The 16,726-nt window shown below is 34.4% G+C and overlaps 1 protein-coding gene across 1 annotated transcript in view; it reads left to right on the top strand.

The window, feature by feature from the left end:
- The window catches only part of Usp32 (ubiquitin specific peptidase 32), a 78,010-nt gene that overhangs the window by 15,635 nt on the left and 45,649 nt on the right, over nucleotides 1-16,726 (top strand). Inside the window, exons 8-10 of the mRNA XM_015495368.2 lie at nucleotides 5,915-6,107; nucleotides 11,657-11,832; nucleotides 12,271-12,411. Of these exons, the coding sequence (XP_015350854.1) occupies nucleotides 5,915-6,107; nucleotides 11,657-11,832; nucleotides 12,271-12,411 (510 nt within the window). The remainder of the gene's footprint in view (nucleotides 1-5,914; nucleotides 6,108-11,656; nucleotides 11,833-12,270; nucleotides 12,412-16,726) is intronic.

Raw genomic sequence — 16,726 nt, 5'->3', positions numbered from 1 at the left:
GTATTTTATTTTTTTTTTTTTTTTTTTGTACTTGGAGTTGAACCCAGAGGCACTTTACCACTGAATTACATCCCTATCCCTGTTTATTTTATGTATTTGTTTGGGGGCAGTATCTCACTAAGTTGCTGAGACTGTCCTCAAACTTGGCATCCTCCTGCCTCATCCTCCCAAATTACTGGGATTATAGGCATGTGCCACAGCACACAGTTATAGTATGTTTTCAAATATAAAATATTAATTAACAAACATGACCTTGGGTATCTCTGAAGGAATAAAAGTAGGCAGGTGATTTAGGGATCTTGTAGGTGGGTAACGTTGAGTACAGATAGTAAACAAAAACATTGGAGTACATCATCAGTCTATTTTGACACACTTTTTGGTCTTTATATTCTTAGTTTGGCCCTAAAATGACTAGTTATTAATATTTTACCACATATAGACACAAACCTAATTTTATATCAGATTTATTACTTTTTATTTTGTGTAGGAATATAATAGAGGTTTGGGTCTTATGTGCATGTCCGTCCCTTATAAGCAGAAGTACACTGCTAAGAACATGAACCTAGTTTATACCTTATTGTGCATTTGAGGAACTAGGGGAGGTATAGTAAGGGAAAGATTTACAAGGGAGAATCTATTCCTTTACCCACTCTGATGTTCTGTATTTTGTCTTGGGTGGGTCTATCAAATGCAGATTTTTTAATCTACTTAAAAGCCAACTGTTATGAGACACCTGAGCAGAAAGTACCACTTAATATGGAGAAGGAGGAGGCAGGGACATTGACAGCTTATTAATACGTAGAGTGATATTACTGTAGAGTCCTGACCAAAGGCATGGCTCTTGGGTGCAGAGGGGTATGAATGGACCAGGCTTGGCTCCTGACCTCAAAAAACCAAATTGAAAAATTAATGGTAAAGCAGGAAAGAAATTTATTCTCAAGTATGGCCACACTTAGGAGACAGATCTAAGTACTGTCTTCATGGTGTCAATAATAGCTTTAGGATTTAATAGGTAACAGAAAAGGTAAGAGTTGAGGGTGTTTTCAGAGCCAGAAATCTTGGTCAGGCTGTAGTCTGGTTTATTACTATCCTGGGTCTGGTTGTGCAGAATCTTGTCAGGGCCAAAAAAATTGATGATGCTCAGCAGGCAATTTCAATTTCTGTCACAAGATGTTTATCTCTGAGATCTAGAATCCTGCAATTGAAGGTAGACTGAGGTAAAGAATTACTCAGAACAAAGTTTTTAAAAGTCAATTAAAAAAAATTACTCAGAAAAGAACAGGCCAGAGAGAGACAAAATTAAGGTAGTCAATGATTGGGTCTCCTTTGTAGTAGCAATTCTTTCTGAAGATATATATTAGGAAAATATTCTTTACTAAATAAAAAATAATTTCCTAAAATTCATGTAACATTTTTTAGAAATAAAACAATACATAGTAAGTACTGAATAAGTATTAGCTGTTATGAGAAAGTATAAGATAATTGTTGTGAATGTGAACACTCTGTATTGGAGTTCTGTCCCTGTACCTTTCCATATGACCTTCAACAAATAATTTGTCCTTTATTTCAATTTCCACATATGAAGAGTGGGGTTAATAATAAACTGCGGGGCACACTGGCACACACCTGTTATCCATCCCAGCAGCTTGGGAGGCTGAGGCAGAAGGATCGTGAGTTCAAAGCCAGCCTCAGCAACCTCAAGGAACTAAGCAACCCAGTGAGACTCTGTCTCTAAATAAATATAAAATAAGGCTGTGGATGTGCCTCAGTGGCCGAGTGCCCCTGAGTTCTATCCCTGGCACCCCCAATAATCAATCAGTCAATCAATAGATAAATGAAATAATGATAGTAAACCTATATTAATGAGGATGTTATGTCAATTAAATAAGTTAATATATGTGAAACACTTCCCTAAGTAACTTTAGAGTCAGTAGTGGTAGTAGTAAGTAGCAGTAGTTGTAGCAGCAGCTGTAGTAATTAGTTTGTGATTTAAATTTTGTTTTTCCACACATAGCAACATTGACAAATTGCCTTCTTTAAAACAAAATTAAGAGTTTTTAACATGTCAAAAACTTGACTTTAGGGGCTAGAGGTGGAGCTCAGTGGTGGAGTGCCTGCCTTGCAGTTGTGAGGCACTGGGTTTGATCCTCAGCACCACATAAAAATAAATAAATAAAAAGTTATTGTGTCCATCTACAACTAAAAAAATATTTTAAAAAAACAAACTTGCGTTTACTCTGGGCATCATATGTCTACCTAAGTTATCAATTAGCTTTAGTTATATTTTCTCTTTACAGAATGACATACTTGCTTATGTGAGTTACAAATTTTCTGTGAGGGCAGACAATATGTTTTACATGTGTAATGCCAAAATGAAAAAAATCACAAACCAAGGAAGCAGGAAATTAAGGCATCCTTTCTTGGTATGGTTTAACTCAGGTTGACTATGATTCATTCACTTGAATATATAATTGTATCTTTGCTTCTGAGATCTTACCAATTATAGAGCCAAGATTTTTTCTTATAAGTAAAAACTTAAGTGAAGAGAAATGTTGAAATTGTTATCATTATAGTATATATGAGTGTCATTTTGAGACCTATCAGAGAGTAGCTATTACTATTTATGTACAGATATTACTGTTTAGTTTTACTGAACTTTAAAACTAGAATGTACTTTAAAGTGCCTCTCTTCTCTCAGTTTCCAAATGAAGCTTCTGGGCTTCCAAATGAAGCTTCTCTTTAGGTTTTATAATAAAAAGCTATATTAATCAATTACTTTCTTACCCATTTAGATGTGGAGCTCAGTATATCTTAGTACTTTTTCCATTACCCCATATATCCTAATTTTTCCAAAACCAGCATTTCAGAATACTGAAATGTAAAATTAACATAATATAGTAATTTAAGATCATTAAGCTTTCTCTGCTTCTTCGTTGCCACCTCATGAACTGCTTTCCTCTGGCGTTCCCTTCTGCCATGATGTTCTGCCTCACCTTGGACCCAGAGCAATGGAGTCAGCCAGCCATGTACTATACCTCTGAAACCAGTCTTGCTTTGTTGCCCAGGCTGGCCCACAACTTGAAATCCTCATGCATTAGCCTCTCACTGGCATTACAGGCATGTTGTGCTGCTTCTTCTATTTCTTGAGGATAATTAAAGACCAGAGAATAAAATAGCATTAATTTATATGTAGTAGTTAGAAAAAGATCATTAATATTTATTGTTTATATGTGAAGGAATATCATGAATAGGAAAAAAAGATGAAATCTGACTAATATTTTGGAACACATAAACTTTTTATACAACTCAGAGGTAATTATAAAATTCTCAAAATAGGATTGTTACAGTAAAGTATCCCTTAACTCTTTGAGGATCAATGACTCAAAGCAAGGAAATGTCTCACCATATGTGAATCTTTTATTTATCTGGAAAGCTATCTTCTGAAAGCATAGACTTCTAGGATAATATCAGATAATTTCAGATCTAGAAGTCAATAAAAACAAAATGAAATCTGTTGTTGATGTTTAATTTAAAAAAATAAAATCTCTAAGAAGCCAGAAACATACAATTCCGTCAAAAAGAGGCAATGTGGGGCCGGGGATGTGGCTCAAGCGGTAGCGCGCTCGCCTGGCATGTGTGCAGCCCGGGTTTGATCCTCAGCACCACATACAAACAAAGATGTTGTGTCCGCCGAAAACTAAAAAATAAATATTAAAAATTCTCTCTGTCCCTCCCTCTCTCACTCTATCTTTAAATAAATAAATAAATAAATAATAGATGGACACAATACCTTTAAAAAAAAAAGAGGCAATGTTTCTTGAAGATTCTACAGTGTATAACCATGATTGATTTGATCGTTTTTTTATTTTAAGGAAAATAATGATAGGATTAGTTGAATGGATAAAGTTAGCTATTTCACTAGAAGTCAAGAAGTGTAGAAGCTGAAAGAAAGACTAAAAGGATTAACCAGTACATCAGAATCCCATAGGCACCTGAGAAGATAGACAATAGCATGTACAAAAGAATTCAGTGGCATTCAGTAAACTCTTGACATGAGCTATAGTAGATAAAACTGTACAATAGGGCTAGGAATGTAGCTCAAAGGTACAGCACTTGCTTAGTATGTGCAAGACTCAGGGTTTGATTCCCAGTGCTGCAAAAAAGAAAAGATTACTATGTAAATATCAAATTTAAAAGACAAAACTCCAAGTCCTAGCATATAAATAATAGCAGAGTTTATGTTTTTGTTTCTTTTATAGCAATTATGACTTCTCTAATTTTAGCCAGTATTATTAGAGAAACATTGCTCAACATTTTTTAGCTGTTTTTTCCTCATTAATCTGTAAGCCAGATAAATACTATCAATCTTTGGATCTTTTAGCAGTCAGCTCTGAAGAAATTTTATAACTCAAGTAGTACTTCACTCATCTTCTACAAACACATTTTTTTAAATATTTTTTTTAGTTGAACACAATACCTTTATTTCATTCATTTATTTTTATGTGGTGCTGAACCCAGCACCTCACACGTGCTAGGCGAGTGCTCTACCGCTGAGCCACAACCCCAGCCCCAAATATATATTTTTTAGTCGTAAGATATAAAGAAAAACAACTGAGTTTGGTGGCACATCGCTTATAATCCCAGATACCCAGGAGGCTAAGGCAGGAGCAACATAGTAAGATCTTATCTGAAAAATAAAATAAAAAGGGCTGGTGATATAGCTCAGAGTTGAAGCACTTGCTTAGTATGTATGGGGCTTTGGGCTCAGTCACCAGTATCACAAAAATAAGTAAATAGAATAAGAAAAGAAATAGAGAAAACATGCCAGGCATGGAGGCACACACCTGTAATCTCAGCCAGCACAGAGGACTGAAGCAGGAGAATCGCAAGTTCAGAGCTGGTCTCAACAACTTAGCAAGGGCCTAATAAGCAAATTAGTGAGACCCTGTCTCAAAAAGGGGCTGGGATGTGGCTCAATGGTTAAGCATCCTTAGGTTTAATCCCTGGTACCAAAAAATAAAATGTAATAAGCAAAACCAAAAAAAAAAAAAAAAACCCACATCAAAATGTCAACTAAATGGCGCTCACCTATAATCCCAGTGACACAAGATGCTGAGGCAGAAGGATCTCGAGTTCAAAGCCAGCCTCAGCAAAAGACAGACGCCAAGCAATTTATTGAGAACTTGTCTCTAAATAAAATACAAAATATGGCTGGGGGTGTGGCTCAGTCGGTGAGAGCCCCTGAGTTCAATCCCTGGTACAAAAAAAAAAAAAAAATAGTCAACTGTAGTTATTGTTAAATTATGGAATCTGAGTACATAGGATATTTATTTTTATTTTATTCTACAGTGATCTTATAATCTTTAATAATAAAAATGAATGAACTTCTTACATGGTGGGACATACCTGTAATTCCAACTACTTGTAAAGCTGGAACAGGAGGATTACAAATTTGAAATCAACCTGGACAATTTATCTGGGCCATGTCATAAAGTAATAGCATAGTATCATATAGCATAGCAGGGAATATAGTTCAGTGGTAATTTGCCTAGCATATATGAGATGTTAGCTTCAATTCCCTGTGCAGGGAAAATAAAAAGTATCCAACAGAATAAAATCAGTTAGGTATGTGGTGGAGTCCTTCAGTCTTTAACATTCTTTTTTGCCAACTATATATAAAAATATATTATAAATGGATGAATTGATAATATACACACTCATCCTTCCCTCTTAAAGAGATTAAAATTTAGTACATATTCAAATAGTTTAGAATGACTTTCAACCCTCCCAAAAGGATAGGAAATAATAGATGATTGTGTAATTCATTTTTTTTTCTGAGATTTGTTTTTTGAAGGACATGTAGTTATTAGATGATTAAATTTTGCTTTTTTATCTCTTGACTTCATGACATTAGGATGCCAACCCTGTTGTAATTGAGCCATCATCTGTTCTGAATGGAGGGAAATTTTCCTTCGGAACAGCACTACATTCTGTGGAGCAAGGTGAAGATAAAATTGGAGGCAACCTCAGTTATGTGAATACCACAGAAGAGAAATTTTCAGACAATATTTCTACTGCATCTGAAGCCTCGGAAACTGCTGGCAGTGGTAAATATGACTTGATTCCCATGGTTAGTTCTTAACCAAGCCTACTTTGGCAAATGGTATGGTAAGTGGAGTACTGGGTATTAGGGTTCCATTCACAAAAATAAGTTTTGAATAAAATGGGTAGTTATAGCTTGGTGCAGTGGCTGATGCCTATAATCTCAGTGACTCAATAGGCAGAGGAAGGAGGACCATAAGTTAAAGCCAAATTGGATAACTTAATGAGACCCTGTCTGAAAATTTTAAAGAAAAAGTGGGGGACTGGGGATGTAATTCAGTGTTTACACACCACTGGGTTCTATTATAAGATTCTTGAACCTATTAATAGTTTTCCAAATAAAAATTTTTCTGTATTATACTTATTAATCTCTTAATGTGAAAATATTTTCAGTTTTCATTAATCAAGCAATATCTTTCCATATTGCTTTTAAATTTATTTTGTCAATAAATTTAGATTTGGGCTGGGCACAGTGGCTAGTGTACCTATAATACCAGGAACTTAATGAGTCCCTAAGCAATTTAGTGAGACCCTATGTCTCAAAATAAAAGGACTGGAGATTTAGCTTGGTGGTAAAGGATCCTTGAATTCAAGCCCTTCTTGTTTTTTTTTTTTTTTTGTCCTCCTTTGCCCAGTTTTTCTCTCCTTCCCTTTCAGCCCCCTAAGTAATGTAATAGTAATCTTACTGTCTTTAATAACTAACTTTTCAACATATTCCAGAACATTACTTCAATTTTACACCCATAATAGAGGAACTGTGGAAAACATTTTCAACAAGTTTTTATTTTTCCTAAGGTTGATTTGTAGATGGCTCTTTGCTTAAAGTGATTATAGTTAATACAGAGTAGTGCCTTCTCTCAAAGTGGTGCTGATATTGGGAATAGTAGAGGACACATGTTGAGTGAAAGTATCAATACCTGGGTATTCACCAAACTCAGGGCACTTAAGAAAAAGAAGCTCACCATACAGTCACTTCATAAAAGTAGACATGGTAATCATTCTACCAGATTCGTATACATCCAAACAGTATGAAAAAGCAAGGGAACAAACAACCACAAAGAGCCCACAACACTTCAACACCTGATCCCATTGACACTATGATGAAGGAAATGTCAGAAAAAGAATTTAGAAAGTTTATAGTTAAAAAGTTCAGTGAGCTGAAAGAACATGGAAGGAATGAACTTAGAAAATACAGGACCACCATTATGTACAATTATAATGCACCAATGAATATGGAACAAATAAAAACTAATAAAATTAAAAATTAATCAAAAATACAATAGTTTTACATAAAAAATACATATGTAATATAAAAAAAGAAAAAATATAAGAAATGAAAGATCATTTCAATAAACCTTCAGAAAAAGAACTAAAAAGAAATCCTGAAATAAAAAACTCATTAAATCAAGTTAAAAATTCAAATGAAAGTATCACTAATCAACGAAAGTACTTTGAAGACGGATTCTTAGGCCTTGAAAACAAACTATGTAACCTTGAAAATAAAGTCAACAATGAAGAAAAGATATTAAGAAACTATGACCATTAACATTAAACAGGGATGAGAGGTGAGAGGGAAAGGGAGAGAGAAGGGAAATTGCATGGAAATGGAAGGAGACCCTCAGGGTTATACAAAATTACATACAAGAGGAAGTGAGGGGAAAGGGAAATATAATACAAGGGGGAGAAATGAATGACAGTAGAGGGGGTAGAGAGAGAAGAGGGGAGGGGAGGGGAGGGGAGGGGGGATAGTAGAGGATAGGAAAGGCAGCAGAATACAACAGACACTAGTATGGCAATATGTAAATCAATGGATGTGTAACGGATGTGATTCTGCAATCTGTATATGGGGTAAAAATGGGAGTTCATAACCCACTTGAATCAAAGTGTGAAATATGATATATCAAGAACTATGTAATGTTTTGAACAACCAACAATAAAAAATTAAAAAATAAATAAATAAAAATTAAAATTAAAAAAATATGACCAAAAGATTCAAGAAATTTGGGATAACAAAACTGAAGGAATGTACAACCTTTCAATGAAATAATATGAGAAAATTTTCCAAATCTTGGGAACAATATAGAAATCCAAATATAAGACACATTTAGAACTCCAAATAGGCAAGATCAAAAAAATCCTCTCCAAAACACATTATAATTAAAATGCCTCATATACAGAATGTGAATAGAATTCTCAAAACTGCAAGAGAAAACTGGCAGCTCTCATTTAGAAGTAAGTCAATTAGAATTTCAACTGAATTCTTGGGCTGGGATTATGGCTCAGCGGTAGAGCGCTTGCCTAGCACATGCAGGGCCCTGGGTTCAATCTTCAGCACTACATAAAAATAAATAAAACAAGTTTAATGTGTCCAACTACAACTAAAAAAAAAATAAATATTAAAAAAAAAAGAGAGAGAGGGCTGGGGATGTGGCTCAAGCGGTAGTGCGCCTGTCTGGCATGCGTGCAGCCCTGGTTCGATCCTCAGCACCATGTACAAACAAAGATGTTGTGTCTGCCGAAAACAAAAAAATAAAAAAATATTAAAATTCTCTCTCTCTCTCTCTCTCTCTCTCTCTCTCTCTCTCTCTCCCCCTCCCCTCTCTCTTTAAAAAAAAGAATTTCAACTGATTTCTCAACCTAGACCCTAAAAACCAGGAGGACTTGGAATAATGTACACCAAGCCTTAAAAGAAAACAGGTGCCAACCAAGGATACTATATCTAACAAAACTATCCTTCGTGATTGACAAAGAAATTAAAATCTTTCATGATAAGCGGAAACTAAAAAGAATTTTTAACCACAGAGCCTGCACCATAAAACATATTAGTTGAAGTATTTCATTAAGAGCCAACACAGGGATGACTCTCACTAGAATTATATAGTCAGTTAAATGAAAATCAGGGTAAATGAAGTATTAAAAATAAAATGTCAAGAAATAGGGCTTGCGTTGTAGCTCATGGGTAGAGTGCTTGCCTAGCACACTGTATCTGATAGCACCACATAAAAAATAAAAGCATTGTATCCATCTACAACTAAAAATTAAAAAAAAAAAAAGGTCAGGAAATAAAAATAGTCTCTATAACAACACAGAATGAATGTAAATGGTCTAAACTTTCCAATCAAAAGACATAGATTGGCAGAATGGATCAAAAAAACAAGACCCTACCATATGTTGTTTACAAGTGACCTTATGAACAAACACATTCACAGGCTAAAGGTGAAAGGATGGGGAAAAATATGCTATGCAAATGGAGACAGAAAGCAAGCAGGGCTAGCTTTCTCATATCAGACAAAGTAGACTTTAAAGCCAAAATTAATCAGAAGAGACAAAAAAATGTCACTTTATACTGATTAAGGCAATTATCTCAAAACAAGATATGATTATAAATATTAATGCTCCAAATGTCAGTACACCTATGTACATATTACAAACCCTTCTCAATTTTTAAGAACGAAGTAGCCACGTTAAAGTAATACTGGGTGATTTCAACATACCTCCCTCACCGTTAGATAGGTTGTCCAGAGCTAACTAAGTGAAGATTGTTCAGAACTAAAAAAATACTATTAATTAAATGAATCTAACAGGCATCTCTAGAATATTTTATTTCTGTGACTGAATTCACTTTCTTCTCAGTAGCACATAGAACTTTGTCTAAAATAAATCATATTTAAGGACACAAAGCAAGTCTTTGCAAATAACAATAAATAATAATAATTTCTTACATCCTATCAGATCATAATGGAATGAAATTAGAAATCAATAAAAACAAAACCTTTTTTAACATCTTGATTAAATGATATACTTTTGAATATAGAATGGATCATAGAAGAAATCAAAGGAGAAATTTAAAAAGTTCTTGGAAACAGTACAAGAAAAGAGATGTAACATATCAAAATCTCTGAGACAATATCAAGGTAGTGCTAAGAGAAAAAAAATTATAGCATTGAGTTCCCAAATAATCTCAAATAAATGTTATACCGCAAGGCCCTAGAAAAAGAACTCACTCTAAAATCAGTAGAAGAGAGAAAAAATGTATATTTATAATATTAATAATTAAGTTCTACAATAATTAATAATTAGATCAGAGCCAAAATTAGTGAAATTGAAAATTTAAAAATGCAAAGGATTAGTGCAACAAAGAGTTGGTTCTTTGAAAAGATAAACAGAATTTATGAATGCTTAGTCAAACTAACCAAAAGAAGATCCAAACCAGCAAAATTAAAGATGAAAAAGGAGATATCACCACAGATCCTTCTGAAATCCAGAAGGTCATTAGAAACTATTTTTGAAAGTTTTTACTCCAATAAACTAGAAAATCTCAAAGATACTAACAAATTGCTAGACAGAAATGACCTGACCAAATTGAATCATAAAGATGTAGAAAACTTAAACAGACCAATATCAGGCAGTAAGATCAAAGTAGCAATTAAAAGTCTTTCAACAAAGAAAAGCCCAGGGGGCTGGAGTTGTAGCACAGTGTTGGAGTACTTGCCTAGAATGTGTGAGGCACTGGGTTTGTTCCTCAGCACAACATAAAAATAAATCAATAAAATAAAGATATTGTGTCCATCTACAACAACAATAAAAATATTCAAAAGAAAAACCCAGGACCAGATGGATTCTTGGCCAAGTTCCTTCCAGACCTTTAAAGAGGAACTGAAGCAAATTCTTCTAAAATTATTGCATGAAATAGAAAGGGAGGGAGCACTGCCAATTTCATTCTATGAAGCCAATATTACCCTGATCCCAAAATCAGACAAAGGTACATCAAGGAAATAAAACTTCAGACCATATTCCTCATGTACATAGATGCAAAATTCCTTAATAAAATACTGGCAAATCACACTCAAAAACACATTGAGAATTTAGTATACCATGATCAAATGGGTTTCATCTCAGGGATGCAAGATTGGTTCAGCATACACAAATTAATAAATGCAGTTCACTACATTAATAGCTTTAAGACAAGAATCACATGACCATCTCAATAGACACAGAAAAAGCATTTAACAGAATCTATCACCCATTCATTTTAATTGTGCTGGAGAAATTAGGGATAGAGGAACTAACTGACTGACAAAGAAATTGTAAAGGCTATAAACAAATCCATCCCATATGCAGAAGAATGAAACTACATCCTTCTATTTCACCCTGCACAAAAGTCAACTCAGAGTAAATCAAAGATAATAGGAATTAGACCAGAAACTTTGTAACTGCTAGAAGAAAACATAGGATCTAGAAAACATGATAGAAGAAACGCCAATATATTGATGCATACACTGATTTCCTTTTACAAGACTTCTAAATAAAAAAGTCTGGAGGTGTAGCTCAATGGTAGAGCAACCCTAGGTGCAGTCCCTGATACCAAAAAAAAAAGTGTGTGTGTGTGTGTGTGTGTGTGTTTCCTGTCTCATACAGATTTATCCAAATCATACTGTTGTGCCAACAAAATAATAGCATTAGCTCAATATATGGACATTTGCATTCATATATTCAAGCCTATTTATGTATAGTAGCTAAAAATAAAGAGACTCCATCCTTTTTTCTCATATAGGCTTTCTGTATTCTACAACACCAGGGACAGATATGTGCTTTGCTCGACAACATAACACTTCTGACAATAACAACCAGTGTTTGCTAGGAGCCAATGGGAATATTCTGTTGCACCTTAATCCTCAGAAACCAGGAGCTATTGATAACCAGCCACTAGTAACTCAAGAACCAGTAAAGGTATGTAATTTTTCTTCTAACCTTAAAATTATTCTCTTTCAAGTTGCCAGTAGGTTTCATTTTAGAGGTTTTGGCACATAGCAAAATGTGTGGCTCATTTTAACTAACCTGTTGTAGATGGAAATCTCTTAACATAGTATATTTCTGTGAGAATTGTCGTAATACTTGCTTTGAAATAGTTTTCCTTGTAAATACTGTTGTTATTCTTAGGAAAGCTGTGAAAATGGTGTTTCATGTATATATGGAAGTTTCCATTCTTAAATACCTTATTTGAAAACCAAAAAATAAAAATCTCTCTGAAAATTGTGTTTTCCCACAACATGAGCTGGGCAGCAACATATGAGTTTGTTCTCCTAAGTTTTGTTAATGCACAACAGACTTCTTGCTATTAAAAATCGACACTTAAATTTTATTCCTTCACATTTCATTCTTTCTAAGGCTACATCATTAACACTAGAAGGAGGCCGATTAAAACGAACTCCACAGCTAATCCATGGAAGAGATTATGAAATGGTTCCAGAACCTGTATGGAGAGCACTTTATCATTGGTATGGAGCAAACCTGGCTCTACCTAGACCAGTAAGTGTAGCTAATAATGTCTTACATAAGTAGTTACAAAAGTGGGTTTTTTTATTACTTCTCTATATGAATCCAAAATTAGTTCCTACCCTATTGTAGCAGAATATTCAGAACCTGCTGAAATTAATTAAACAAATACTTTTAGATTCCTTCACATCCATATCTATTCATTCAGTATGTAGTAAACACTTATTAGATGCCAGCATATATTGATATGCTAATGGAATTGAGTGGCTAACATGGAGTACCAAGAATAGTCACTGACTAAATAAAGTTAAGGAATTATGAGGGTAAGCTGTTAAATGAATCATTCAGATAAATGGAGAAATCACCTAAGACCTTAGGCCAGGGGTGAAGGAAGACAGAACACCAGGTTCAAAAAGTTCAGTAAATGTAATGAGTGGTATAAAAGTTATTTCTGAAATTACTATTACAAAGATACCAATTAGGTATCTTTGTAAATTTGGTTGGATTTTTTTGGTTTATCTTTTGAAGGGGGAGCATATAAAAGATCATAATTCAAAAGCCAGGCTAGGGTTGTAGCTCAGTGATAGTATCCTGCCCTCTTCCGGGGCAGGGGCTAGTGGAAATGGGGTTTCCCTCGGTTGGAATGGGCTGGCTGAGAAATAAAACAGAGAAAACCACTGAACACAGAAAGTAGTTTCAGAAGCCGGGGGCAGGACAGGCAAGCTGATCACAGGGATTGAGCTTCTGGCAAAGATGGCGCCTGCGCCTGCTTTGTTTATATTGAAGACATCAAAGGCCTTCCATAGAAAATTATTTTCCAAAAAAGGTTAAAGGTGAGCTGTTTAGTACCTAAGGGGTTATACCCATCTAAGGAGCTACTATGAGGAACCTTCCTAGCAGAGCGGAGGGAAAGGTCACATGCATTGGGCAATCAATTGCCATGGGAGAGCCACAGAAAGTTCCCAATGCCAGGGCCTATTTCTCCCTGGCTTCCATGCCGAGAGAAGATACTCATGTAATTTCACAGATGGCTTCCAGCAGTAGTGTGCTTGCCTAGCACGTGTGAGGCTCTGGGATAGATCTTCAGCATCGTGTAAAAATAAATGAATAAAATAAAGACATTTTGTCCATCTACAACTAGAAATATTTTTAAAAAGAATTCAAAGCCAGTGAATTCTAATTGTTGCAATCATTAGGATGAGTCATTTAGATGAAATAAAATAAAGGAGTTGGAGTATGTAACAGTAAAATATTAGTAAATTACTTATATAGCATCATTTGTTATACAGTAAACAGCAAGACTCATTCCCCTGAACTATACTGTTTATATTGTCAATGAAGTAAAAATACCTTGTAATAAAATTTATTTTAGTATATAAGAAACACTCTTTTGGGGCTGGGGATGTGGCTCAAGTGGTAGCACGCTTGCCTGGCATGCGTGAGGCACTGGGTTCAATTCTCAGCACCACATAAAAATAAAGATTAAAAAAATGGTCAAGATGGTAAATTTAAAAAAAAAAATTGTTTAAAAAAAGAAAAGAAACACTCTTTTATGGTGTTCAAGTTTTGTTTAGCTGAGACATGGTAACTTAACTTCCATAAAGAGTAAAAGTATTCATTAAAGCTTTTCAAAGTGATTTTGAGGTAATAATGATTATATTTGATAAAAATTATATTTAATGGCTATGAAGAATTTAGGGTTTGTATTTGTGAGCTACAAAACACTGCTATAGGCTGGGGATATAGCTCAGTAGGTAGTTTGCTTGCCTCACATGCACAAGGCCGTGGGTTCAATCCCCAGCACCTCAAAAAAAAAACACTACTGTATTCAGATCAGGTTTGATAGATAATTCTTTTTTATCTGTTTGCAGAGGGAGCACGAAACAATTCTTGAGTTAATCTCATTTCTTGAAACTTCATTGTTTATTGTGATACATCATATTCAAATTTTTTAAATCTTAAGTTTTCTTATCTGTAAAATATGAATAATTTTACCTACCTCATTAGAGTTGTTTTTTTTTTTTTAAGTTGTAGATGGACACAATTTTATTTATTTATTTATTTTTATGTGGACCTGAAGATTGAACCCAGTGCCCTCACACATGCCAGGCAAGTGCTATACCACTGAGTCACAACCCCAGCCCATCAAGAGTTGTTTTATGGATTAAATCATGTGTATGGTTTGCATATCATTTCATTCATAGTAGTCAATAAATGTTGACTATAGCTACTATCAGCATTATCATTATTATTATTATTTTTAAACAGGTATTTTCAGAGCCTCACAAAAGAGCATTTTTTTTACATTGATGCCAGATATATATATATATTACTTTAAGCTACAATTTAAATAAACTAAAGATCTATTTACTGGCTTAGGATTTTTTTTTTTTAATCTCTAGTTATGGTAAATTTGCCTGATTCCAGGAATGTTTGCTTCAAAAACATTTAAAATATGAGGTTCCAAATAAGTGTTTTCTCCCTTTGACCCAGTTATCCCACTCCTTGGTATATACCCAAAGGACTTAAAATCTGCATACTACAGTAGTGTGGCCACATCAATGTTTATAGCATCTCAGTTCACAATAGCTCAGCTATGGAGCCAACCTAGGTGCCTTCAATAGATGAATGAGTACAGAAAATGTGTATACAACAATGGAATATTGTGTAGCCATAAAAACAAATGACTTTTGCTTGTAAATGGATGAATCTGGATACTCTGATAATAAGTGAAATAAACCAATCCCAAAAAACCAAAGATCAAATGTTCTCTCTGATATGCAGATACAAACACACATTAGACAAAGGAGAATGAAGGGAAGGGAGGGAAGACAGGAATAGGAAAGACAGTAGAAAGAACTGGTTGTAACTTTCCTACGTTAATGTTTCCTATGTTCATTCACGAGCAGTGAAACTCCATGTACAACTACAAGGATCGAAACCTAATTAGAATAAATTATACTCCATGTATGTATAAAATGTCAAAATACACTCTACTGTCATGTGTATCTAAAAAGAAGAATTTTTTTTGTATTGTACACAATACCTTTATTTTATTTATTTATATGTGGTGCTGAGGATTGAACCCAGGGCCTCACACATGTGAGGCGAGAGCTATACCACTGAGTCATAACCCCAGCCCCAAAGGAAGAAATTTTTTAAAAAGTGTTTTTACCTTTATAAATCATACCACTTTTTAAAAAGTAACTATTTTATTATACATGTCAATAACAGTTTAAGCAATATATTAAAAAAATAAAAATCATTTTACATCTTGCTACCTGGAACAACTATTAACATTTTGGTGTGCATCTTTCAGTTATCTCTCTGAACTGGGGATATAACTCAGTGGTAGAACATTTGCCTAGCATGCACAAGGCCCTGGGTTCAATCCCCAGTACTTCAAAAATCAAAATCAGTTATTTTTCTGTGCCTATCCATATTCATAAATGAATAATTTTATGAAATATAATCATACTATAACTGATGGGTTATGATACCCTATTCTTAAAATTTGTTTGTTTAAATAAGTATACATGACAGCAAAATGCTCTTTGATTCATTGTATAAATGGAACACAATTTTTGACTTCTCTGGTTGTACCCAAAGTAGGGTCACACCATTCATGCAATCATATATATACCTAGGGTAATGGTGTCTGTCTCATTCCACCAGCTTTACTACCCCCATATCTCCTGTCCCCTGCCCCTTTGCCCCATCCAAAGTTCTTCTACTTATCCCACACCCACTCCCCCATTATGGATCAGCATCCACTCACTTATCAGAGTAAACATTCAGCCTTTGGTTTTTTGGGATTGGCCAACTTCACTTTGCATAATATTCTCTAATTCCATCCATTTACCTGTAAATGCCATGATTTATTCTCTCTTATTGCTGAGTAATATTCCATTGTGTGTATATACCACAGTTTTTTTATCCATTCATCTGTTGAAGGGCATATGATACCCTGTTTTTAATCTAGCATATATACTGTGGATATGTGTGTAGGTTAATAAATTTAGGTCTATGCCATCATTTTTAGTAATTTCATAGTATTCCTTTATATACATTATATGTGTACACATATCCTATGTGGATAAATCACAATTTATTAGCCAGTCACCTACTAATGAACATTTTGTTTACCTCTACTTTTAAATTGTTGAACATTCTCTTTCTAATCATGTGTGATGATTTCTTTAAAGTAAATGCCTATAAATAGAATTGCTATATCAAAAGGTAGGCACAATTTGGGGCTGGGGTTATGGCTCAGTGATAGAGTGCTCGCCTCGCATGTGCAAGGCACTGGGTTCTATCCTCAGTGAAAGAAAGAAAGAGAGAGAGAGAG

This window comes from Marmota marmota, unplaced genomic scaffold (genome assembly GCF_001458135.2).
Source record: "Marmota marmota marmota unplaced genomic scaffold, marMar, whole genome shotgun sequence".
In the NCBI taxonomy this organism is placed as follows: Eukaryota; Metazoa; Chordata; class Mammalia; order Rodentia; family Sciuridae; genus Marmota; species Marmota marmota.
The sequence above is the reverse complement of the archived record's forward strand: the minus strand, read 5'-3'. Positions and strand labels throughout refer to the sequence as shown.